General features: G+C 47.7%; 1 protein-coding gene across 2 annotated transcripts in view; it reads left to right on the top strand.

Moving 5' to 3' along the window:
- Nucleotides 1-26811, top strand: part of N (neurogenic locus Notch protein) — a 186785-nt gene that overhangs the window by 58141 nt on the left and 101833 nt on the right. For both annotated transcript variants that reach the window (XM_043420223.1, XM_043420222.1), the window contains exons 3-4: nucleotides 17443-17714; nucleotides 19834-20029. In XM_043420223.1, the coding sequence (XP_043276158.1) occupies nucleotides 17443-17714; nucleotides 19834-20029 (468 nt within the window). The remainder of the gene's footprint in view (nucleotides 1-17442; nucleotides 17715-19833; nucleotides 20030-26811) is intronic.

The raw sequence follows: 26811 nt of genomic DNA, 5'->3' as shown, positions 1-26811 counted from the left end.
GGAAAACGATCCCGTCGACTTTCGCGCACGTCTCGATCGCCCATAAATACATATTCGCCTGAGAATATTTGCGGATGCGTACCGAGAGCGTCGGCTTCCTGTCAAACCCCAAGATTATCCAAAGAGCTTTCTGCTTCTTCCTTATAAGCCCGGAACTATGCGCGTGTGTTAAACTCGCACAAATGATGGAGCGCCAATTATGGGCTCTGCTGCTGTCGATACGCGTATAACGCGAGAGTTGCTCAGGGTGGTCGAGAGCGATCGCGGCGATGCAGATATGAGGGGGGCGTTGCGAGAAAGACAGTGGGAAAAACGAGAGGGGAAACTATAAAGTGGAACATCCCGATGCGGCACGGTGTTGTGGCTCCTCAACGTCGCGCGCACATACAACGCATGCACATGCGCTCCTGGGGTGTTTGTACACACAGAGAAGTCCGTGCTACCGCTGCCGTTGGCGAGAGCACGCGGGAAGGCACACAGGAAAGTATACATAACTCGCGTCGCGAGTGCATCGATGCATTAATGTTTCTCGGTACAACGCAGCAGCAATGAGCCGATCACGTTGAAGAAATTCTCGCCGCTGTCTCTCGCGAACTCTCCGGATATCGTGCAAAAAGCAGAAACCTCACGGGAGATCGAGAGATGAATGTGCCAAGGGGAAGGACGGAGGGGGCCGAGGGGGGACGCGCAATCTCCAGTCAAGTAGCCTTATGTAGGCTGACTCAGGCATCGCTTTACCGGGAAAACGGGAGACAAGAAGCCTCGCGGTATCGCGCTGGCGCATGCTGTGTGGCATCCCCCGGTGCTGCGCTGACCACTTCGCATACCGAATGACCAACAACTGTGGAAATCGAAGAGAAGGCATACGCAGTGGGGCACGAAACCGAGCGACAAAGTTCGCATTCTCTTGCCAAAAAATGTCCCGGAATAAATGCGACGCTCAAGTTTGCAACGTTCGAGCAGCCCAACGAAACGATCTTTGAAAAACCTCCGATTATTCCAGTTATTTTCCAATCTCCAATTACAAATGTTCTTTTCCTTCGTTTCGTTGGAACAAGCCAATCGGGGAACGGACCCGAGAACCGCGAGAACACTTGAATTTTATAAAAAAAACTATCGATCGAAAATTGATTTTTCATCCCGAAAAAATCGCCTCCTCGGAGCGGGTCGAAAGCGAACTTTGAGATCGCGGTGCCGCGCATTACGTATATTTTTCTCTCAATTATGCCGCGGGCACGCGGCGCTAGAAGCGATCATAAAAATCACGTGTGCCGCGCGCGAACTCAAATATAATCTCTGTAGGAAAAGACTTAGGAGCATGCAGACATGATCGAGCTTAAGGTATGGGATTTACATCGCAATCGAAGCATCTCTCTTTCTGCTGTGCTCGTAATCATGGAGGAAAACCTCCCTGGGACGGCGTATGCGTGTACCGAGCACGAGGCTCGGTAGGACGTGAAATTGTGAAGATGCTGAAAGCGCACATAGAAATCTCGTGGCGCATCGCGAGAGGTCGTTAGCGTTCTCGTGAAAATCGATTCGCCTTTGGGTGTACGAGTTATCTCGGTCGTTGGTGTGCGCGAAACGATCATACGATTTGGCACGTCTCGAGGTTTTCTTCTTTACAAATATTTTCTTTTCCCCGCTCCTCTCCGTCTCGCCCCTTCTCTCTCTCTTTCTCTCTCTCACTTTATTTCAACGTCATAATATTGAGCCTCGAGCTGATGAGCCTTTTCCTTGTCACTGATTCTCAGAGTGCGAGTGCGTGCCGACTCGCGATGGATCTCGCTGTTCACTCGCGGCACTCGTAACTCCGTAATGCTCTCGTCGAGTTTTGTAGCTTAGGGCTCGTCGCGCTCTCGTCCATCCACGCGAGTACGAGTGTGCGCGCTCTTGCATTTATGCCTGCGTATATATATACATTTATAACTGCGCTCTTTCCTCGCACTTTCAACCTCCGCAGCTGTGTGTATAGACACGCGTGTAATTGAGCGTCCGTTGGCACGGGAATAATGACCCTAGCTGGACGTTAAATTGCGTGCGTTTCTCGCACATCTCCTCGCTTCGCTCTTGAGCCTTTACTGTCTCACACCGAGGTTTCTTCCTCTCGTGGGTCTCTCTCATCGGGCCCGGGCGAGAGAGAGAGAGAGAGACTCTCTCGATAACGAATAACTAATGGGCCACTCGTGCCTCGCGACTCGTACTCCGAAGAAATTTATCAAATTCCACCACTTTGAATTGATCAGCGACACTAAATTCCGTAATATCTGTTCTCGACTTCTCGTGTCTTTCGTATATGGGATGATCCCGATAGACCGAATATGGCCAGTAATAATGTCTATGACACGTCAGTGGTGAAAAATCGCTTTTATTAAATGATCAAGAATGTGGTTACGTTGATATTTCATTTCGAAGGAAACACACGACGATAATTTTAATGGGGTGGAAGGGGGAGGGAGCGCTCGGAGTGATGTAACCTTGGCGACAATGACCCGCCAGGGATCTTAGTCATGCTGTTCCCAGAACTCGTTTCTTTTTTATTCGTATTTTTCTTTGGGGAATATAAGAAGGATGCCGATATAAAATCGAGTATTCAAATGTTCTTTGGGGTTTCGAGCTCCAGCTGTGCGCGGTGCTGTTTTAAAATCAAATAAATAATGAACTCGCGTACTTGAGAAAGTTGGCTTTCCAAGCGGTGGAACCGCGACGAGTTCATTTTTGATGAGGTTCGTTTTTTCGAGAAGATAATGAAACCTTGCGATATTATTGCTTCATGGGGAGATTTGAAGTTTGAGGTTTGAGGAATTCGAAGGATTCTTCTCCTCCGTCGTTGGGAAGATCTGCGAAAAAATATAGAAAGTTGGAGGCACAGTGTAATTGCTTTCGCGGAGGAGGCTGATGATCCTTGGAGACCCTCCGTCGAGGAACACTCCGCGAGCGAGGGAAGATGAGCCACGCAGTCGGCATAAGAAACGGGATGAGAAACAGCAGCCGCGGCGACAGAAACGTCGATGCATTTCTTTTCTTTCTCCGAGGTTGCGACAAAACATAGCCCTGTCGTGGGTCATCAAACTCCGGTAATTGTCCGGAGCTAAGTATTCGAAGAAAAAAGAATTCGATCAGCCAATCGCTGTCGCCAGAGCGAGTCACTCTCGCTGAGGCGCGGCAGCGTTGCCCTCTCATCTGATGCTGGCCTCTTCACTCTCGACCCTCCGTTGACGTTCCGCGAGTCTATTCGCAAAGGGAGGGGGGGAAAAAAAATAGGATGAAAAGGAAGCAAAACGCACAGAGCGGAGAGAAAAAAGGTCGTGAAGGGGCAAGGAAAGAAGAAAGACTCGCTAATAGAATCTGTAGCCCTCTATTTACTCGCTTCTCCGCAAAAGCTTTGTGTTTGCCTCTCGCCAATTTGATCTCGCGACTCCGGCGTCTCATCCTCGCAATATTATATTCCTATCCTCCCTTTTCTCCGTCCACCGACACATTTCGCGCTCATTTTCCTCGCCCCCTTCTCGCCGTTTGCTCTTCGCGATTGACGCTAAAAGCCTCGCGCGCTCCGCTCAACGACGAGAGTCCTTGCACATGCTCGCGGGCGAGACAAACGCGAGCGGACTTGAGCCTCGAAGACTGACTGCGCGAAGAGGAGTCGCTCACGCGTCGTTTTATACACTTCGAGTGCGACGCGGCCCAGTCTTCCGTCATGCTTTTCGTTTTCCCGTGCGTTCTTTGGAGCTCCTGCTTCCTGCGGGCGACGCGACTCTCGGGGAGGAAAACGAGCATCGCGATCATCCTCCGCCGTCGTCTGATCCTCGCAGCCAAGCAGGATCTCAGTCGTTGGACAGAAAACTTGAGATACACAAACGTCTGAATTCTCCGCGACGAACTCGAACTCACACCGCCGATGCACACTCTCTTTTGCACATATCGTCACAGCGCGTATGCAGCACGCTTATTAGAGATTACACACACACACACACACACGAGGAACGTATACGATGTTAAGAAGTAAGTCGAGAGAGCACTTCCAATAGCGAGAGTTAAGGCTCGTTGACACCGGACTCGTGAGGTCAACCAACCAGTGTTCGATTCCCATCGAGTTGCCCGCGCGGTCCCTGCCGCTATCTTAGTGTATGTGCGCCTTCCTGCATGTGTGTATATATTTATAACATGCATTCGATCTCCGTACAGTATCCATAGTGAGGGTACACAGTATTCTATAGACTGTTTAGGCTCTGCGAGCGGAGAGCAGCTCGAAACACGTTACCGATCTCTTCGGGGTCCCTCGTGGGCGTTCGCTCGCGCGCGCGCGCCAGTCTCTCCAGCCCTGGCGCGCCTTGCAACCGAGCAATTTTTTATTTCTCATTCCGCTTCTTATTTCTCGTTTCCTTCGTTTATTTCTTCTTCTCTTTGTCTCTCTTCTTGTTCTTCTCGGTCGTTTTGTTCTTGCTCGGAACGCGCGCATACTCAATCGGGACAAAAATGCTTTCGATAAGAGCAGACTCTCCGGGGAGCGTCGCGATACGTGAATCTGCTTGGAAAGTCTCCCGCGACAGCTCGCTCGTCGTAGAGGCGTCTCGCCAATTAGCCCACTTCGAGAACTCAATAATCAAAGAATTCTCGGAAGCAGTCTCTCCGTATATTATAATTGTGTGCTGGCATTGGGGGAAACGAAATTCAAATGCGCGGATAGAGTTCGGGTTCAATTAAACGACCGAGGAAAATCGTTCCTCGGCCTACCCACTCTGCAACGGGATTTGGGACTCGAACCTTTCGGATTTTTGGATCGCTTCACACGGAATTCGGTATTCGCGGATGCAAAACGAAAATATTCTTACGAGCTTTTATTCGCGCGGGTGCGCGTAGCACGATGCTCGGGTGTAAATACGAATAAGCGGTTTCACCGCGTAATCACACGAGATTGCGGTTTTATAGAAGAGACCGCGAGAGGTCTCTGGGCTGGGTCTCAGCTCCGGACGATCTTCAGGTTTCCGCGCGTCCAACGACTCCGCGCGCGGAGAGTGCGAGAAAGAGAAAAAGTCCGCGCGCACGCGGTTGCAATCGGGATCGAAAGAGAGGCCACTCGGGGGACACACGGCGAGGCCGTCGCGACTCGTCGTCCTTTATCGTCATTACATCTCTTCTATTCGCCGTTTTTGTTAGTGCCCCGTAACGCAATTGCCGCAGTTGTCTTTCGCTCTTCCTTCTCTCGCGCCTTTCACTCTTTTTCATTCCCTCGTTCCATCATATAATTCATAATTTTATTGACGTACCCACTCGTCGTATTTAGCTCTAACTCTCTCGTCCAGATAAAATCGGCTTGGGACGCGCGGGAATCCATTAACGTTTGAAAATAACGTTTTGCATCCTCCAAAGGAATTGCCACCGGCCTCAGAAGTTCGATTCTAAAGTGTATCGATATTACAAATAACAACCATCATTTTACGAGGCAACTGTAACACTGTTCGAGCGGCAATTGGGACGAATCGAGAAGTATTTCACTTCCTAGGAAATGTTTGCAGAGCACAATAGAAAATACAGTGATAATATATTTGTAAGCAATTCGAAGCTCCGCGCACAAATTCTCTCACGCGCGCGGTGCGAGGAGCGTCTAGGTGAAATTCCCCTGCGCTCGTTTCGCCTCCACATGGACAATTGTTTTTCGAATCCCCGTTACAGTTCTTATATCCGTGGGTCACTGAACCGAAGCAGCATCCGCCTTCTGCGCTATTCGTCTCGTTGAGATTTTACTATTTATAGAGAGAAACGCCGCTTTGATTTTCGGGGTGTGAATGCGACGAGAATGAAACAAACTCTCGGTTACGCATGTGCCCGAGCGAGTGGCCTCATTTCAATGGGGGAGGAGCGAGAAAGATTTTTTCAAGGGTGCCCGCACGTCTCTCGGCAGACCCTTCGCACCCTCGGCCTCCTGCTCCACTCCTCATCTAATTTTGTCACTGTGGGAAAGTCGTGTTCTCGGGACAACGACCTGTTGCGCGCGCAAAGCTGTTTACCGGCTCTTTGACTTGGTTTTATTCGGATCTGCGAGCGGTATTACAGAAGCATTGCCGCGTGAGAAGGAATGAAGAATCTTCGGATGTTGAAGACTCCAAGGTTAACGGACAGCATCCGCATCTTTGAACAGCGTTGACAAAAGTTATTCGATGCGAGCGCGCGTTCAAAAGTCGCTCGCGTTTCCGTGAATTTCGATTGTCTTTTGGGACCGCGCTCGCGGTCTCTGTTCCGGAAGCGGCATTTTCTCAATGAAATCTTCGTTTCTCGGCTCCCCTCAGTTTATTAAATTCAAATAGCCCGCCAGAAGTAAGCAGACGCCTTAATTTCTGGTCCCATAAACAATTAGCATTGAGTAACGCGACGATTTAACGATGGACGTTAATAAACAGATGAGCCATCTCGCGCGCAGCGAGTCTGCACAGACTCGCGAGCATCAACAAGTGTTCCAGACCTGTTGCGTCTCAGGAACGCAAAAAAATCACGTTTTTTCTTAATGCCACTCTGACGCGCAGTGCTTCGTTGGCTCCCTCGGTGTCAGTTTACCGTGCAACTTTGGCCGCGTTCGACGATAGAACCGACAAAAAGTCAGTGACTCGCATTTTTGCTGCTTTAGCAGTTCGAAAAAAAATGGAATAAAAAACATAAGTAACCGGCTGGCTCGTTGCGTACGAGGAACCAGAAAGCTCGAGTCGCCCGGCGGGAGGATAGCGCGACGAGAGCCTCGGAGTCGAAGAAAAACGTGAAAAAACGAGGCAGACACGAGGCCCGTTTTTTGCTTTTAAATACACACATGGCGCTTACGCGAACACTCGAGAGCGCTGTACGGGGACGCATGAGGGAGTCGTAAACTGTCAACGATACTGCGATCCTACGACCTGGCAAGAAGCTTCTTGCCTCCTTTTCATTTTCCCCTTTTTCAGTTCTCTCTCTCTCTCGTACTCTCTTTCTCCCTATCTCAGTGCCGATTTAAATGGGATTTTTTGCATCGGTTCCCCGAGTCTAAAATAACTCGTACGCACGTAACCGCGTCCACGCAAACGAAGTCGAGTGAAAGGGTTGCAAAGGCGAGCGCTGAGAATATTCAAACAGTTTGAGATTCCGGTCCAATTGTGTGTGTGTGGGACGAAAGCGTGTGCACTGAATGGAAGTCTGATCTAGTCAACATTTTTTCTTCCCAATGCGTTATTGTTACACACATCCCCAATATAATTCGCTTCGTAAAGCGATTTTCAGATGACTTTGTCCCGCTGACTCAGTCACCTTGGAAAGAGCATCGAATTTCGTCTGGATTATCAGCAATTCTAATTCTTTCAACTTTTTTCTCAACACCGTTTCTCTTTCTCGGATCTCGCTGCGAATACTCCCTTCATCGGAGCTGCTTTTTCGGTATTCTTTCTGGCCATGCACTCTCGTCGAAACTCGTTTCCGAATGATTTTACTCCCATAGCGTTTTCGTCTTCGCGATGTCCTCGGGGCCGGGATCTTTCAACCGGAAAGAAAGACCGTGCCGTTTCGAGGTCGTAGGATTCCTGCTGGTAAGACGGAGGAGAAAAAGTAATCGGAAGAGCGGGAGAAAGAGTGGGAGCAGGGGGAGAAAAATTAAAGGGAGCTGCTCTCGCGAACGAGAGACGAGGAGAGAAAAATGTGTGGCTCATCGCCGAGTCTTCTTCGTCCCGGTACTTTTCTTGCACCGGGATGCCCACACGTGGCCGACAGACGTTGCCGAGTCCGGCATAACCTCTCGTCGCGCCACGTCCCTTTCCGATTCGGCCTAATTGGCCCTCCGCGCACCATCGCAGCAGCGAGCGCACTCGTTCTTCATCCCATGCGACCCAAATATTTAATCCAGCATCGATACCGTCGCAATTAAACGAATTTTCGTGTTTTTTGTTAGCCTCCTCGTCAGCTCATTTACCGCACACATAATTTATGAAATCGCCAAATTTTCGGAGCTGCCGTACCAATAAAACGAATGTGACGAATTAAAAAGAAGTTCGAACTACCAGAATTCGCTCGATTTCTCGTCCGTTCGAAATAAATGAAAACTCCGAAGAGCTTTATCGACAACAGCCTCGCAGTCATTCCAGATACTCCACTCCGGAAAAGCGTCGCAGACTCGCAATTAAAATAAACAGCCTCGTTTGACGTACGATATACTCACGGCAGATTTTCTCAGGAGCTCGCCGCGCACTAGCGCAATAGGCGTGGGGACATCGTATCACAGAGCCATTAGCTTATCAATGAACACCCCCGCCAACAGCCCTCTCAACTGGAGTACATACAGCGGGAGAGGAAAAATAAACGATCTCCCTCGTGAGAACCCTTTCGTGAACACATTGCAGCAAGAGAGCGCCGTCGCCTTAGCTGCACTGTCGCACAGCCTTCCCTCGGGACGTCTCACTCTCCCACGTATATTTTCCTTCTGGTTGAAATTGCTTCTTTTCTATTCTCCCTCGCTCTCCATTCCCAACGCAGCGTACGTCCACGTGATGCTTAACTTCGTCCAAGTGTTTGCGCGACCCGTCCGAGGTGCGGAGCTAACGAATAAACGTCGAAAGCTCCATTGACAGCTGATTTACTTGTCAAACGAGAAATTCCGTGAAGACGAAACCCTCGTAAATGCGTTTCCTCCTTCCCTGTCGATCGGAAGCTTCGGATCATCCTTTTCGTACTTGCCCCCACATTTTTTCTCAAGCCCCCGAATAACTCGTCGAAGCCTTTTTGGAGGCTCCGTTCGCACTCGCGTTGCGGAAATTGGAACCGCGAGATCGAGTCCGGTTCTGCTGGGAGGGTGCGTGGCGCCTAATCGTCGACTAATGAGAACACACCGAGTCCGAAGTGGCGCGGCCAAGTGAGTAATCCGATACGACGGTAAACAAGCGCTTTCTTTCACCCTTCAGCCCCATGTGTGCGCGCGTGTGTGTGCGTCCACGTTTTTGCTGCTCCGACCACAAGACTCCCCCCCATCGAGACATCGCCTCTCCCTCCCTCTCGCTCTTCCTTTCTCTTTCCAGTTTTGCGTATATAGTTGGGTATTGTCGAGCCCTTTCGCAGCCCTTTGCCTCCGCACTCGTAGGACGACACACAGCGACCCGCAGTCACATTATCCACGTGGGAAGCTCGACTCACTCGTTCCCTCGTCTACCACTTGGTGCACAACACGCCGCACTTCATCTCTTCCTTCTTCAATTTCTTAGCATCACACTTTCGCAAAACTATCACTTTTCATCTTCCCGCACACGCACGCACACGATCCCAATCTCGCGGCCCTTCGAACCGCAACGGGGAGGATTTGTTTTTCATCGTCAATTGCTGCTGGTCTCGCCTGGATTCTATCGATGGGAGTCGAGTGTGATGATGAAAAGCAGATCACAAAGATTGTACCAGCTATTGAGTATTTTTCGTTCTCGACTATTTTTCAAACGACTATTCAATGAAATTACATCCGGATTATTCGTCTCTCATTCTCAACGGATTAATGAGACACTATTTTTTATGCTTTTTTCATTCATGTTTGGAATGGGAAATTAGATGACGAGTCGAGAAGGGCTCGGCGTCGGACGCTTGGGACCCGTAGCAACGTCGATGGAGAGATCATTATTCATCGAAGACGATTTCCGAGCCGCGATGTCATGTTTTCACTTGTCGTTCGACCACCATCATTCACTCGGTTCCATTTTCCGCTTTATTTCTCCCCGCGTAGCAGCATCTCGCGTTCCTTTGTCAAACTCCCATTCATAGCTTCGAGCAGCGAGATCGAAGCTCAAGTGAGAAATAATCGGTGTTTGGCTGCGACGCAGGGATCGGGGATCGCGAGGCTGCTCCACAGATTTATTGTTTTCCTGACGATTTTCTCGGCTCGGACGACTCAATCGTGAGCTCACGGTTATTCGAACGAAATGTGAAATCCATTCGTCACGTTCTACGCTCTCATTCGGCGCATACGCGCAACGCGATGCGTGTAACGGCCCGCTCGAGGCGCAGACTCGCTTTTAATTAGCCCTTCTCGCGTGTATACATTAGAGAATTGAACGCTCCGCGTCATCGATCCCACCTCGCACGCTTTGAAGCGGGCTGTAATTAGCGTTTGCCGAGGTTAATTAGCCGCTCGCGTTGCGCCATAGAGACTCGCGAGAACAACACTTCGATCGGGCCTAATACAGACGCGCGTTTCAACTTCGATCCTCAAACACGAAGGGCCATTCAACTTTGGGATTAATATGAGTGAACTTCTGAGAGAAGGTCCCTCCGGAAAACCTCATTTTCGTGCTTTTTTTCTCCAGCAGCTTTATCATCCACTTTTTTTTCTCTCCGTCCAAAAGGGGGGCTTGAGCCTAGTATAAACGTGAATGCATCGAAGACAAAAAATGGACGCGCGTATAAATGTTTGATTTTGAGAGCTACCGTCCATAGCCCACCGCAGGAAGCGTTGCAGCGCGATTGTTGGGCGTCCCTTGGGCGCCATTAACATTCGGCACGGCAAATTACAAGCCGCGTGCGACGAGAGGCTAATGGACCCGGCGAGAACAACTCTCCTCTCCTTTATGTGTGTACTCGTATATATACGAGGGACGTGAAATGAGACGCGAAAGGGCGGTCAACTCGGGGGGGCGTCGAGTGTCTCGAGTGCCCGAAGAGCCGTCCGTCCGTCACTCGCGGGCCTCGCGTCCATTCTCTTTTCGAGAATCATAATGAGACGAAAATGAACATAAAAACTGGAACGACGACGCGTCGAAAAAAGTCGATTCTTCGGGACCCTTCGATCGATACCGCTGCGGCCAGAAGTTCCTTCGTCCCTGCGGTGCACCGTTGGCCCGCACGGTGCACCGCAGGACGGACGGCTGAGGGAGTGCGATTCGCGGACTCGAAAGTTGGTCCCGGCGATGGGAAAATGTAGAACGATCGATTGTCTAGGGATTTGGAGCGTTCGATCAAGCCTTTCGGATCGATCGGTATCGGCCCGAACTTGTTCAGAGATTGATTCCTGATGAAAGCTAGTTTGATACTGCGAGAATAAAACCGCTCGAGAAAATGCCTCAATCTTCGCGTTCCTCTGAGATCGAGTGTCAATAATTCGCAAAAACATGCCATATCGCTTATTCTTCGATTGCTCGAGCAAGTGGACCGCTGAGTGAAGCCTGCGTTCGAGCGCGAGTGATCAGCGATCTTCGTCAAATATCGCGGGTCCTGCTCGCGGCACCGGCGTTCGCAGATGGCGAGACGAGTCTTCCGCACAGAATTCATGCGTCCCAATGCGGAAAAAAGAAGGAAATATTCTCCCGGCGCGCTGAATTGGATCACGGAAAGTTTCTTATCCGCGCTAATCGTCGGGCATTCGGTCCCGACGGTTTGATGGTTATTTCGACAATCGGAATTCGTCTTTCCCCTTCCACGCGCGAACGCTCGATTATTCGAGCAAAGTGATGATAGCCCGAGCGTCTTACGACTCCAGGCAAGTCGCTCCTTCGATTGATACGCACGCACACGCGCAGTTAAACCCTCATTTGTGTGCGCCTATGTTCAGATGTGCGTGAAGATGGAAGCATGACGTGGCACGTTCGAGTGCGATGCTGCTGACGTTACGTGCCCTCAGCCCTGCTTCGACGAGTCCCTCGCGCCCTTTTATTTCAGTGTCTCCCTGAAAAAGTGCCGACATTCTTCCCCCCCCCCCCCCTCTCTCTCTCTCTCGCTCTCCTCCTTTCTTCGCCACTTTTCTCGCTGTAGAACCCGACCGCTGCCGCGCAAGTCTCTAGCACAATCCTGGCGAAAACAAAAAAATGATGGTCGTTAATACGCGAGAACGGCGGAGCAATGTCGTACCGACCCAAAGAGAGCAACTAATAACAGTTGTCTTCGTCTTTTTCTCCTTTTTTTAGATCCAGCCATTGCATCGCGATCAGTGTCTCTCGAGAAGAAACTTTCGCGCGTATTTTCCCCCGGCGATAAAACGATCCACACGAAAGCCTCGTGCCAAAAAGGACGAAATTCGAGAAAAAGACATTCTTCGTAAAAATTTTTCATGCATCGAATTTAAGCGTATTTTAACTTGCCCCGACCGAGAGCTCTTTGGCCACTCGAAATGATTTTGGATCAAAGTTCGCTCATCAGCTGATCCCACGACTCGAGAGAATTGCTGCGTTTTGACAACACGAGGCAGGGCCTCGTGCTCGGCCTCATCGCAAGAGTTTTGGTACTTCATTCGATCGAGCAACGATTGTCTGCTCTCGATTTTATCCTTCGACTCTCTCCGGGCTGTGAATTCTCCACGTTCTTCGTCATCTCTCATCAGTTACGTCGATCCTGCGGCCTCGCTGCTCGTAAATCTCTCCATTTCCCATTATCGTCATCATCGTCATCCCTCGCTATTCTTCTTCTTCTTCTTCTTCTGGTGCTTATTTAAGCCCGGGTGATTTCTACCGGGGGCACCACATAATCCGATATCCATCTATAAATATAGAGAAAGAGTGCACGCCGTATCAATTGGTTCACGGAATGATTGTAACGGAGACGAATAAAAAACGAGGTGGAAAGTAAGGAGCGTTGCGAACGTCATTTTTCCCACGACGATCTTCCTCCCGGTGCCATCCAACGGAACGAGCCCTTTACAACAACAAAATGGAATGAGTCACGACAATAGAATGTCAATACTTTCGAAAAAGGAAGAGAATCTCGTCCGGAGTAACCGGAGCGCAATAATTCCTTTATCATTAATTTGATAGGCGTCCTTGGTTCGCTCCTCCTGTCACAATAATCCTTCGATCGTTCCTCAGTTATACGACGAGGCAATATTTTTTCGCTGCAGCTCTTACGAGCGTTTATTTTATTCCATTCTGTCATGATTTTTTATTTGGTTTTACACTTTTTATGCGCGCTCACTCCTTAGGCGATCGTGATCCTTATAAGGCAAATCCGTCGCGAGCGAGATCGCCTAATGGCCTCCTCGATTCTCTCTCCCTCTCTCTTTAGCCACGCACACAAACGAGCGCACACGCACCGGCCGATTTCGCCGAGCGTCCAGCCTCTGCAGCGTCACTATTCGTTTTATTCGCGTTTCACTTTCCGTTCGTACAGTATACGTGGCCCTAACCGCGGCCCGGGAGAGCGCGCGCATCCCAACACTGACCAGGTTATTACCGACTAAGTGGACGATTCGTAATGACACCGGAGGCTGCCATTTTAGTGCTAAGTGCCGCGCATTACATGTATCGCGGGCAGTGCAAGGGATCGCAGGACCAACGCTCGGCCCTCCCGAGACGCACGACGAGCCCGTCGTTCATTATTATTTCTGTATTTGTTTTATAATGTCGAGCATTTCGTTCCATAGCTTCTGACAATCGTGAAAAATGTGTTTCGATTAGCCCAAGGAGAATTTGTCCGTAACGGGAGTTGCGTGAATGGGGAAAATGATTTGTCGCTCATTTGCTAACGATTTCCGTGATCCTCGGAGGGGGGCCTCAATTCATTCGGTCAATTAGTCGTGCGTCTTTGATCGCGTGCACTTCGGTGCACTTACTTCGATGATTCTATTGAAAAAAGAGATAGCACGAGAAGTTTTATGAATGGTCGCTTTTCCGGGAGGTTTTTTCTCGTGGAATCAGCAGTGGGGGGGAAAAAAAACAAATTTCTCATGTTTTGGGGATTCGAGGAGACGAGCTGGTGTCTTTGATCCATGCTGGGCACTCCAAAGCTCAAACACAAAAACATGCCCCGTGCGGCAGAGCGGACCCAGTCTCTCGTCTCCCTGTTAGAAACTTCGACTCGCTCCTCGGCCGCGTGCGCGGAACAAACTCAGAATACGCTTGCTCCGGTGTGCTGTACTCGGGTTGGTCCGAGGCGCGCAATTTACGAGGCAATTTCGGCCGGGCGATCCGTTAATTTCCGGGCGATACCGGGCGTCGATAACTCTGCGGAAATCTTGGCAATCGATCTCCCTTCGCCTCTTTTCTCGTCTTTTCCTCGATATTTTTTCTCGGGCCTCACGACGCTCCCGATTTCTCGTTACTTCTTATCTCCTCGCGAGCCAGCTCGCTGACGAAAATAACTCATTACCCTCTCGCGCAGTTGACTCTCCTTTCCGGAGAATCGCATCGAGCCGAAAAAACTCGATCTGAGAGTCGGAAAGGCAGCGTTTTACAGACGAATTTCAACTTCCCTCGAGCCCCCGATTACCCACAACCTCGGCGGTCACTAATCCGACCCACGAATTAGCCAATTAAATTAATTTCACAGGATGCGAGAAAATCATGGCCAAGAAAATCGTTCAGACTCGATTCCGACCTTCCGGAGGCGCAATTCACTCACTTTGTATCCTCGCGCATTAAATTCAGCAGCATCGAATATCTTCAAAGTGAAGGTTTAACGTCCCTAAACGTCGTGCAAGTGCGCTCATGAACGCTTCATGCAGATCTTGACCGTTGACGTATTAGGGTTCGTAGCGCGGAGTAATAACTCGCCGCGTCCCCGCGGTGCAGAATATCGACGAGTGCAAAACCTATCGTACGTTATTATATTGAAGCCTCGTATATGGCGTTCTGTCATAAACATTTATTGCACCCCTTTCCTGCCGCAGAAGCGAGTGTGCGCGCAGCAATGAAATATTTTACAGCCTCCTCGGGAGCATCTCCGTATCCCGTGAACTTTTGGCTCCTGGACGTGCTACCGTCGTCCATTACCGTTAACCTCTCGTGCCTCGTATCGAAAGAAAAAATCGTCGAAGCAGGAGGAAGCGGGGCGAAGAAGATTCTGAAATTGAAATAAACTTTTTTTTGGCGAAGTCTCGCTGGCTAGTTGAATTTCCGGTGGAATATCCACGGGAATATTGTTTGCTCGACGTCCGTATTTAGGAGGGTCAGAAGGAAGCCAAATATTGAAAAATTCATATCCGTAAATAAGCGTTCGCTCCTGACACCGGGTAAAGAGAAGTCTAAACACTTGATCCGATAACATCGGACGCGCAAGAGCTAAGAACTCTAACTAATAAGTCAAACAATAATTAGAAAAATCTCTTGCCCCCGCTCTGAGGAACACGCGTCATCTCGCGCAGCTGGTCCAAGTCCATATCCCCGCGATACGGACTTGGCCGCGCGGATGTAAACGCCACGAATGTGTGCGTGCGCTCGCCCGCGACAGAGAAGCGCTAATTGGCTGGACAAGAGGAGCGGAAAATCTGTGAAGATCCGAAAGGGCAACATTAGATATACGAGAGTGGCAAGTCGCGGTGTCCTTTGAGGAATTTAATAATAAGGACCCTCCGCTATCCACACACATACGCGCTCGGTGCACATGCACGCTTTTGTCGGCTTTTATCATTTGCCTCCCTCGACGTCTCAACGCTCCTCGCGGCGAGATCCGCCGCGTTGGAATCGAGAGAAAAAAAATCATATTCTAAAAGCGTTTCAACCTTTGCAGCTTTTCCTCCCCTCTCTCGCTCTCTCTCTCTCTCTCTCTCTCTCTCTCTCTCACCCCTGCACTCTCCTACCAGCATGAAAACGAGGCGACAAATTTCCAGGCTCCTTCCGGAGCTAATAGTCGCTCGAGCCGAGCGCGAGATCTCGAGGACTTTTTCAGGCATCGAGAATGCCTAAAATGTCCTTGTTATTGTTGAAATCCACTTTAGGCCCGAGGCGATTGCGCGCAGTCGAATCTCGACTACACACTTACCTCAAGAGATCGCACCATACCGAAGGATACACTCGTACTACATACCACACTCGGCAATCTCGATTCTCTGCTCTCTCGTATCGTTGTAAAACGTGATTATAAGTCGAAAGGGGCGAAGGCACTACGCTCGTTTTTGCAGCTTCTTATTTTTCCTCCTCCCATCCCGATGCGTGTGTACTTGTTCCCCTTTGCCCCTGCGAATGCATCGCTGCCCAGGCCAATTTGCATCGAAATGCGAATCGATACTACACACGTCGATATTATATATTGCGTGGTTGTATATGTTATATGCACGACTTGACTTCGATGATGATGATGATGATGATGATGATGATGATGATGATCCCGAGAGAGCCGCGTTGTTCTGCCAGTGCAAACATATCCGCAGAAACAAATACGAGGGTATATCGAAGTTGCACGTATAATGCACTATCCTGATATCGAGAGCCTCTTGAATAAAGGTCCGTGACGTTGATACCGTAGAATGTAGACTCCACGTGGTTCAATTTAGGATTCCCATCCTCGTGGGATTGGATCAATTATTTTTTATTGTTATTTATATTCGCATTTTGTTTCGATGATTTTTTCCACCGCGCTCGGTCCGCGAAGATCGTTATCTCAATTGTTACGTCGATCGAGTCCGCTCCTTTTATCAAATCGCGAAAAAATCTGTTCTGTGCCTCATTCGCCTCGGTTACCTTCGACCCTGCTGAGGCGCACCGCGGGGAAAACGATACTCCGGTGCTCGCTTTCAGTGTCATCGGATCTCGCAGTGCTCGCAAGCTTTGATCGTTATGATCAAGTGGCTTCTGCGCATCCGGTTTAATGGACTTTGAGACGTTCAACGAGCGAGAGGCTGCGCTTGCGTGTTCGTCGAACAGTTTTTTTCCGCAGCCGGAAAATCGAGGGCGACGTTCGAAGTTTGTCGCCTGCGTTTCTCCTCGATTCAAAGAGTTTCAGGAATATTCCTCCGCCTCCCGTTGACGCACCACGGGAGGTAGACACGAGCATAAATAGACAGTGCATGAATCGTACGAGCAGTTGATACCGTACCGAGAGGAGCGGGGGATTCGAAATGGGAATGGAAAAAGTTGGTGAAAGAGGAAAAATATTGGAGAGGGAGCGCGTTGAAAAAGGAGGATTTTATAGAACAAAAAATCCAGGATGAAATGGCCGGTGGTGCGTTAGGATGTAGGATATCGATAGCAAGAAAAATCTTTATAGGCTCGGTCCCGAGCTCCTTAAGGAGCGACGTACCGCCCTCGAGAATCTCTTCCTCCTCCGTTCTCTCTTCTTTCTCCATTTTCTTGTCCACCTTTTTCTCTCGTGCTTTAGCCGTTCTCTGCGCGGCAACGCTGCGGCGAGAAGGCTCTTTTACGGTGGGGCAATCAACCAAGAGTTCTTCAGCTAGTGTCCAGCCTCGCAACACGGCCCAAGTTAAGAGCTCCATCGGGGAGCACTTTTTCCGTGAATTCGACCCTCGACTTTCTGTGTCCGGCGTTAACGATTCCTCTCGATCTTTAGGCGCATTGTTCTTACGTACGCCGATGACAGACGCACTTTTTTTATTTTCGTTCGACAAGATACGCGAGCGTTCGCGACTGCCAAAGACTTTACTCTCTCGCTCCGCTTACGAAGCGAATCTTGTCGTCGTTCTCGAAAAAGCTTTCTCCGGAAAAATCCAGCGACGAATAAATACGCACGAATTTATGAAAAATTCTTCGTCCACCCTTAACAATGTGTACTAAATACAATCCTCTCGTTATTTTTCAGCTGCACATCGAAATACGTGGGTGAATACTGCCAACATCTGAATCCCTGTCACAAAGGTCCGCGCTGTCAAAACGGTGGCTCGTGCCGAGTCCGCGAGGGTATCGACGGCGGTACTCCTTCCTTCGTTTGCTCGTGTCCCGTGGGATTCAGCGCTAGCCTGTGTGAGATACCGCTCGAAAACGCTTGCGATTCGTTGCCCTGTTTCAACGGAGCAACCTGCGTCCTCAAATCGCTGTGGGACTATTCCTGCACTTGTGCATCGGGTTATACGGGTGAGTTGAAAAGCGTTGTTTCCAAATTACTAAAAACCTCGATGAACAATGATTTCAGCCTACTACTTTTCTCGAGGCTCCTCCTGGCACGTTGAAAATTAAATTTGTCTTATTTTCCTGAAAAAACGACTCAACGAATAAAGCTCATTAAAAACGCAAAAAATTCAAAGTGACGTAAAATTCCGTGGGCAACAAAAAAAAATGAAATTTCTTCACGCCCATCGAGTTTTTCCATCGACGATCGTTTTATTTATAGCGCACAATGCGATAAACACGTTTTTTAAAAGCGAGCGTGCGCATGTGTCATCGCGGCACAGGCAGAGAAGCGTGACGCTGAAATGCCCTTGCTTATGCACTGCGACGAGATTACGAGGAAACGAAAAGAAAATAAAGGCGCGAGAATCGATGGAAAAAAAAAATATTGCGAAAAACGGTCATTATTACAGCGAGGGTACGTCACAATCGAGCGGTCAGAGCGCGCATTACCATAATAATTTGCGTGGGCTTAATCGAGGCGAAAAACGAGCGTTCGAAAGATACACGACACAGGCGACCACGCTCCATTATACAATATACGATTATAATGCGTGTCTTTTAATTACAGTCTACGCTGAAAAATTTTTGTATTTTATTAATATACTCATTGCGAGGAGCGGATTATCGTGTTGTACGTTGAAGAAAACCGTTAATCGAGTCACACGTATACAATTAACATAAGAAAAACGACGATCCTCGCGCAGTCGAGAATTGCTGCGCAGCCGTAACGAGGTGTGACCGGATATTCGTTGAGGAAAAACATTTTCATATTACACATATCAACGATCATTATACGAGCGAGATAGTCGAGCGTGGGAAATCGGAATATCTTCATTGCCGGACACATCATGATTTTATTATTTTCTTATTTTTTTTTTTTTTTTTCATGCGGCATGCCTTTCGGAATTTCTCATCGACCGATCCAATCAACAGATCCGATTGATTTATGTTTATCCACTTTGTTTCATGCGGTGGTATATTATTTTTCGAGGTCTTCTTTCAAACTTACTGACTGGAAAATAGAACATTCGATTATCGGGACAGAGCATTTAACTAAAATTTCATTCAAATTAATTCGAAGATAAACGAAGATAAAAATACATCTTAAGGTAGTTCGACAGCCAAGTGCCGTAGAAAAAGTAGAGAATCATTCAAATTATCGTTAATGATCGGTAGATGATATTTTAATAAAATTTCATAATTGTTCGTGATTTTGGAATTAATCATTATTTTCTTTTGCCCCTGTCTAAGACGGGCGCAGCATCCTAAAGTATAGCGATAATCGTAGCTTTTGTCTCGCCCGACAGCGTTGCCACGTCGCGAACCTCGAAATTCAGCCACTCAAATTCTCCCACGACTTTTATTCCAATAATTTTTTGTCTCGAAAATTAGGCGATAGATCATGTTTTTTAACATTTTTTTCTTCAGAAGATACTCCAATACTGTGTTCTTTAAAGATGAAAAAGGGTAAGAACCGTTCCCGAGTTATTTCGATAGACATTTTTTGTTTGACGATGTTATCATGTGTTCGGATGGAGAAACCTAGAACTTTAACTTTGTATGGAAATAAGTTTGTGATTTGACGATATCGACGCGATACCCGAAAGTATCAAGTTCGCAATTATTATTAGTTTCGCTGATCAAAGAATCAAATGGATCAGTTCGGTCGTCTGATCCATATCGCCTTAAAACGTAGGCTCCGCGTTCAAAAGTTTCGGTCGTAATGCATCGGAAATGTTCGAAGTGCTCTCGGTCCCCATCAGAAACGTGTGTATAGAAAGACGAGAATCGATTCGAATCCGCGCTTAAATATTTTCTCCTGTTTCAATCCCGACTTTTATACCGTTAAAAACAAATTGACTTCCGACTAATTTGTCACGGCTAATTGGCCGGTATAGCGTCGAGTGAATAAATTATACGAAAGCTCGAGAGCGTTCTCCAAAAGTCGTCGATAAATCTCCCGCTCCGCCGGGTGGTCTCGATGAATCAAGTTTTCTCACGATGGACTATCTCAATTTCTTTTTTTTTCTTCTCATTTGACCGAACGCGATTGAATGAATGTCCTCTTTGTTTTCGTCGACAGGTGAACATTGCGAGAGCGTCGATCATTGCGCATCGTCACCGTGCAGAAACGGCGCGGAGTGCAATTCGCTCGACGACGGTTATCGGTGCACATGCGCTTCGGGATTCACGGGATCGAATTGCGCCGAGGATATCGACGAATGCGAACACGATCCCTGCAAGTATGGAAGCTGCAAAAATACCCATGGCTCTTACAAGTGAGTAAATAAAATTCGCATAAATTTCTCATAAAAATAATTGACGGACAGCAATAAAGTCGAATTTTAACGTTATCATCGATTCTATCGCAGTCGAAAATTATTCGAAAGTTTCTTCAGTTGTATTCGGAGCCCCGGAGAATGTCACGAACGCTCCTCCGGGAGATGAGAGCGTCGGCATTTCTTCATAACTGTCTCACTGACGTTTCGTTCCGCGGCGAAATCGCGGAATTATTTATTAGAAAAGGTAACGATATTTTAATGAAACTCAATCCAACGCGGTGCCGTAAACATCGGCAAAGAAGTGCGATACCGCGCGATATTATAACTGGAACTGTGCGAGCACCGTCTATGGCAACGCGTTAAACCGAATGTTTGATAATAAAAATAACGAGGAGGGAAAAAATGAGGGAAATAAAAATAACGCGGAAGTGTATTGGCGTTAAAGAATCGAAGCTCTGCCCACCTCGTCCCAGGCCGCGTATCGGTAGAGATTCCGCGAGGTTTTTCTCGCCCGAATATGGCACCGATAGTACAGAAATACGGGACGGATCCATACGCAGAAGAGATCCCTCGATTTATAACCGGTGATTATTTGCTCGCAGCCATGATTACCTAAATGGTTGAACAAGCCCGTTGTCGGTTGGTCGTTCCCCCGGCGAACCGAGGCCGATTTCCGATATGGATTTTGCTTTTCCTCTCGTAGAGAAACCGAGAGGCACAAAGCAAAAAGAAGAGAGACAGAGAGAGAGAGAGGAGAAAAACGTTATAAAATAATGGTCCCCGCGGAGGAGGCGTTGTCCGCGCAAGAGCAGATAGAAATGCTCGAAGGAAAATTATTTTGAAGTCGGATAAACATGATGTGGGAAAGAAAGGGCGTAGTGGAGAAATATGGACAAGTGCGAGGATGGAAAGAGGAGGAAGAGCGAGTGTTTCTTGCGATGTTTCTGTGGGAGTTGGAACGCTTGGGCACACTCGTACTTCGTGTACCTAATACCATCACACTTATAAATCACCGAGACGATTCTACCATGTTTTCTCTTCTTTCTTCCTCCGCGAGTCAACCTCCGAGCTCTCTGCGCCTTGGCTCCTCTTTTCCCCTCCGTCCTTGCCGTCTTTGTCGCTCGCAATTACCGATTGATCACGCATTCGTCCTCTGGAAGAACGTGGAAACAGGTGATGCTGCGGCGCAACGGTAGAACACGAAGAATGGATGGAGCCGAAGAGATAAGCGACGCACACACACACGCGCGCGCGCGCGCGCGTGCAATCGAGTCAAGTTCGTATGGAAAGCAGCGATCAATCTCACGCCTCATTTACAATTTCATACTTCCTTCAGCCTCTGCAAATCTACGACACTCTGCTGCGCGCGGCTAACCCCCTTCAAATTTACAGTTCCACCCGTTCGTTCACTCCTCCTCGAAAGTCCCCCGTATCCTGTTTCTGCTCCGGCCTATCAGCCAAAGACTTTCTCAGCCCAGTTGCCGCGGAATGCTTTCTGCCGAGGTACAACGACTTGGCTATCGAAAAACGAGAGCTCGAGACCTCCGATCCCCTTAATACTAATCAGTTTCGACTCCTGACCGCTCTGTCGCATTGAAACCGAGCGAAATACAACTCGTCGACGACACACCGTCCCAACACATGTCTCCCGGAGATTATACCGTACAAACGAGGAACTTTCCACCTGGTCAACCGCGCGGAACGTCCCCCGCGGTGGGTAACCACCTGCGAAAGAAACCCCTCCTTGTTTCGATGCCGGCAAGCCAATAAAAGGGATCCCTCGTCGGGGGCTCTCCGACCTTCGACATCTGTTAAAAATCATCGCCGCGCGGGCTGCTCCTCTTGACCCGATTTTATTCGATTGATAGCCCACTTTTGTGGGCTCCCGCACAAAAGGGAGTGGGATTTTCAGTCAAAACTCCCTGTTCCGTCCAAAATCGTCTCTCGACCCAGTAATTTTTTTGGAATTCACAAAAACTTGAAAAGTTGCGCGCCCGTTCAATAAAGCATGGCGAAGGTCCACTTTTTTGCGGTAAATGATGAAATTTAAGGTCCCCTGATAACGATGAGCCCAGTTCCGGGGCCTCTTGCGGGGCAAAATTATTTGAAAAAATTCTACGGTGTTCGAGCTTCTTCGAAAACTTGAGTTTTTGACCTGTCCAAAGCGGATGTCCAAAACATTGGATCGCTGGTAACAGCTGATCGAACTTCGGGCAAAACCATTTAAAAAAAGCTAATCTATTTGCTCAAGTGTTTATTAATTTTATTAATAATTTAGACTTCAAATTGATCGACATAAAGTATAGTTGCGAACTTGACTGGCGTAGAACGGCCGAACTATTTTAATCCAGATGCATTCACGTCGGAAATCACACTGAGCAGACTACTCGCGTAAAGTGACTTTCAGCAATTGATCCCTTAAGGAGGGTGGCTACATTCGTCAAAATGATAAGAGATTGATCAAATTCGGTGATAATGTTCTTCAACATCAAGTGCGAGGACACAATTTTTTTCAAAATTTTCTTCTGCTTAGTTATCGAGTAATTACGCATTAAAGCAGATTTCTTATGCCCGGAATGTATACCTATTTATATGCAAACGCTATGCTTATACACGTGAACTTTAGTGATCAATTACTCGATAACTGTACAGAAGAAAAATCTTAAAAAATGTGTATTCTCAAGTTTGGCACTAAAGAATATGTTCACCAAATTTTATTAAATTCTTATCATTTTGAAATTTTTAATATATTTAACATGGTTTGGCATGGCAACATTGTATCGTCACTAGCCACCCTCCTTAAATTTGTAACTTGTCAACAATTATCGAGATCAAAACTATTTCAACGAAGCGCAGCAACGTTTGCAGCGAATTCTTGGGCAATGCGAGTTCTGACGGTGGCTTAAAAATTGATGACAGCCAACGCCGAACTTGCCCTTCGACTGTCCGCATCCAAAAAACCTCGCTCGCGTCTACATTTCGAGTTCCCTGCTCGCGAGACATCACCGTTCGTGTTTCAGGCTCCGGCTGAAGCAAATCTGAGGATTTTTATTCAGCAGGGATCGCGGATGACCTGTGGGATGCGCGCGATTTCAAGATAAATAGAAAAGGACAACGGGCAGGTTGAAAAGAAGAATGTGGAGCAGGCACCCGGGAAAGGGGAGGGGGCGTAAGTTTATTATCTTCGTAGAAAAAACGTGTTTGATCATTGTCCTTCTCGCGAGCTAACTCGAGAGAGAATACATTAGAATCTTGTGGTCAGTTTTAGTTCCGAATTCAGCTGCGAGGGAATGAAAGACCGCGAGGATATTATAATTTCTCGGTCTTTCATCATATATACGTGACTCGAATGACTTGCGTGAGAATATTTTGGGCATACATGCGCGTCCACCGGATGTGAGATTGGCCCGTTTCCAGTCTTATTCCAGATTTCTATCCTCCTTCACAATTATAATACACGCGGTTTCGTATCGCGCCCCCCGACGCTTGGATTTTTCGTCGTAAAAAATTATTCGTCGTATTAAATTATTCGACTTTCCGGCGATTTTAATTCGTGGAATTGAAAAATGAGGATTTTGCTGCGGATTTTTTCTATAAAATGAGTCCCAACCGAAAGAAAAATCTTCGTATTAATTCACGGGTTTGCAAATATTATTATTCAATCCACTGCTCGAATGACTCCGAGCGCGTCTTTACGGCGACAGTTAAAAACAGCGATCGGGGTTGACTCATCAAATAAAATTGCCAGAGACACGAACTGAATCGAAATGTACGGTTTGGGAGTCCCCCGGAATTATGACGTCACGAAACTATACCGAGTCTGTGGAATAACGTAATAACGAGCCGCGCGACTCCTGCTGGGGTTGACGACCCCTCATTACAATAATCGTGAGATATTTCGCCACTTGTTAGCTACTTCGAAAATAGCATCATTTGAAATATACAATAGGAAAATGTGAGTTCCTTTTACAAACGTACTCGGCGTTCTGCTGCTTCTTAGTCGATTTGCGAGTCGACTCTGCTACAGCTAAATTGAATAGATTGGCGAAATTTCAGGTCAGCTTACCGAATATTTCATGAAAAATTACCATTTGAAAAAGATAGAAAAAGCAGTATACTTGAACGGATAGAATAAAATGTAAGAAATTCACAGCGACGTTAAAAATAAAGCGTTACCCCGTATGCTCAACCTCAAATTCGATTCGATTGACTTTGTCGGCAAAATGAAGCGAAACCTTTGATTATTTTAAACCCAAAAAGTAAGCTGCCTTAAAATTGACGATTTTAACGAATTTGAAAGTTTTCCAAATTCGGCAAATCGATTCACCGTCCGAGCCGAGATTATCGGAAGCTTCTCCAGCAGTCTGGTTCCCGGCCGCACAAATCTCCCCATCGTAATACTAATTGCACACAATTTCTGTTTTAATTTGCATGCGCGCCGGCGCTATCGCTCCGGTCTCAACGGCCTTAAACTCCCGGAAAGCCTCGACCTCGCGCACCGTATTTATCGATCTGCGTAAAGTGGGTGCTCGGTCGTCTAGATCGTAGGGGTATGAGTCAACCTGGATAAAATCGATGCTCGATCTATAGCTGTGCGATAATGTGAATGCTCGTGTTCTAATTATCCGCGAGGCGTGTCCGTTATTCGAGTGACTAGAGGCGGATTTACCCGCCGCGCGATCTCGATAAATAAGATTCATTGTGGGAGACAAGATCAACGAAACTTTCGATCAAATGAAATTCAATTAAGACTCGAATCGATTATCCTCGTTTCTCGACGTCATCGTTGTAAATTCTTATTCGTACGAGCGCATTAACGACGGATCGTGCGGGTGCAAATGAGCCGTTAAAAAAAGCATCGAATTGAGATTTCTTCGATTTAATCAAAACAAACAAAATAGTCGCAATAAAATGCGAATAAACGCATGGAAAAACAGGTCGCTGATCGCATCACGCGCGTTTCCATACGCGCACTCATAAAATGCGTGCTCGAACGAACCTTCACCCATTTGGCGATGAAAAATCGAGTGAATTTAATCGTCGCGAACATGCAAATCCGTTTAAACGCGTGTTATTCTTCGTTGTTCGCGCTCACTCCCAGTAGCGCAGCGCGATCGACCCACGAGCATTAAATTGTATTTTCTTGTAATAAATCCCCCGCCCGTCGCAACTTTCAACAATTTGCTGTACTCCGCATTCGCACGTATCGCGTGTGCAACTCCATTGAACAATTATAATCGCGACTGTGCGATCGGCGTTTCAAGGTGTGTCCTTCCCGGAGACATCGCGCGCCAACGAGAGTACAGTCGCCCAGAGTTTCCCGCAGGTCTTATTCTCGCGATAAATAACTCGAGTTTCATAAATTTATCGACCAATCAATTGATCGCGTCTAATTAGACACAAAAAACACGACGAAACGGAATTTCGAGCGGACTTTATCGGGGTGAGTGGAAAGTGAGGAGGACGAGGAAAGGAACGAGGATCGTGGAAGGGGAAGAAATAATAAAAAGAAACAGAAGAATAGTATGATAGTCAGCTGACGTAACGATTATCGGGCCTCGTACTCAATTCAGGCAATTACGGTGGGAAAGCTCTCTCGCCTCGCGACTATGACAACCTTTTTTGTCGCGTCGCGTGTGCGCTTCATTCTGCGTTTCGCTCGACAGTTTTTAATCCCTCCGGTTAACTTCTCGGCTCTATTTTACATCGTGGAGCGTCCCCGCCACATTTTGTCGGCGGGTTTGCAGCACGATGCGAGTTTCTGGGAACCCTCGGGGCACTCGGTTTCGTATAAACGAGCGACTAATTGCATGCAAACAATTAAGGTAATTCGTTCGTTTCAATAATGTTTTGTTCCAAACTCATAAGTTTGGGCCGAGAAGAAAAATCGTCGAGCTGCAATTCCACGAAATTTTCGATAAAATTCCATTTTCTCATGATATTTCCGCACTTGAAATACTCGAAAAACAGATTATTTAACGTTTTTGTGTGAAGTACGAAAAGCAACGTGTATCTTAGCACGCGAGTTACGTAAGGCTTGAACGAAGAAACGTGTCCGCCTGGCTTTGGCATTAAAATAAAGCTACGCACTCGCTCAGACACGGACTCATAGTTTTGCAGACTGGTCGCTGTATCAATGTTGTTACGCTCGCGCGAAATTAACCGCGGACTCCGGAGCAGGGCGCTGTGCGCGCGAGAGAGAAAGATGCCGAGGAAAAGAGCAAGGTGCAAGGATCCGTTATCGTTGCGCTCGAGTGAGCTCGAATCGATCTCCTTCGATTCGAAAGCTGCATCTCGTAAATTTTCCCGATTCCCTTCCCTTGGATCAACCTGCACAACGGACCTGATTCTCCAGTTAAATATTAGCATCGCTCGAGCGTCGCTATATGCGAGAAATGGAGGAAAATCAGGTGCATCAGTTGCGGGGTTCATTGAAAAATCGATTTTTAAACGTCAAAATATTTTGTTTGTTGCAAAAGAGACTTTACTGATAGAAAATTAGCACAATTTGTTTCTTGGAAGGAAACGATTGTTCGTATCTTCAGAAAATCGAAGACCGTGAAATAATCATCGAGATTTGGTCGCTCGCGGAGCAAAATCGTGTTCGAAGGATCGTCGTACGACAGCAAAATGTATTTTATCGAAAAAAGAGTAAAGTCGGGATATTTTCTCGCGACTCGTACGTGTGCGTTGTAAGGATTGGTGGAACGAGAGAAAAATGAACGCAACGTGTTCCTTCAAGCGACTCGGCCTTTTAATATTCTCATCGTGAATGTTTT

This window comes from Venturia canescens, chromosome 5 (genome assembly GCF_019457755.1).
Source record: "Venturia canescens isolate UGA chromosome 5, ASM1945775v1, whole genome shotgun sequence".
In the NCBI taxonomy this organism is placed as follows: domain Eukaryota; kingdom Metazoa; phylum Arthropoda; class Insecta; order Hymenoptera; family Ichneumonidae; genus Venturia; species Venturia canescens.
The sequence above is the reverse complement of the archived record's forward strand: the minus strand, read 5'-3'. Positions and strand labels throughout refer to the sequence as shown.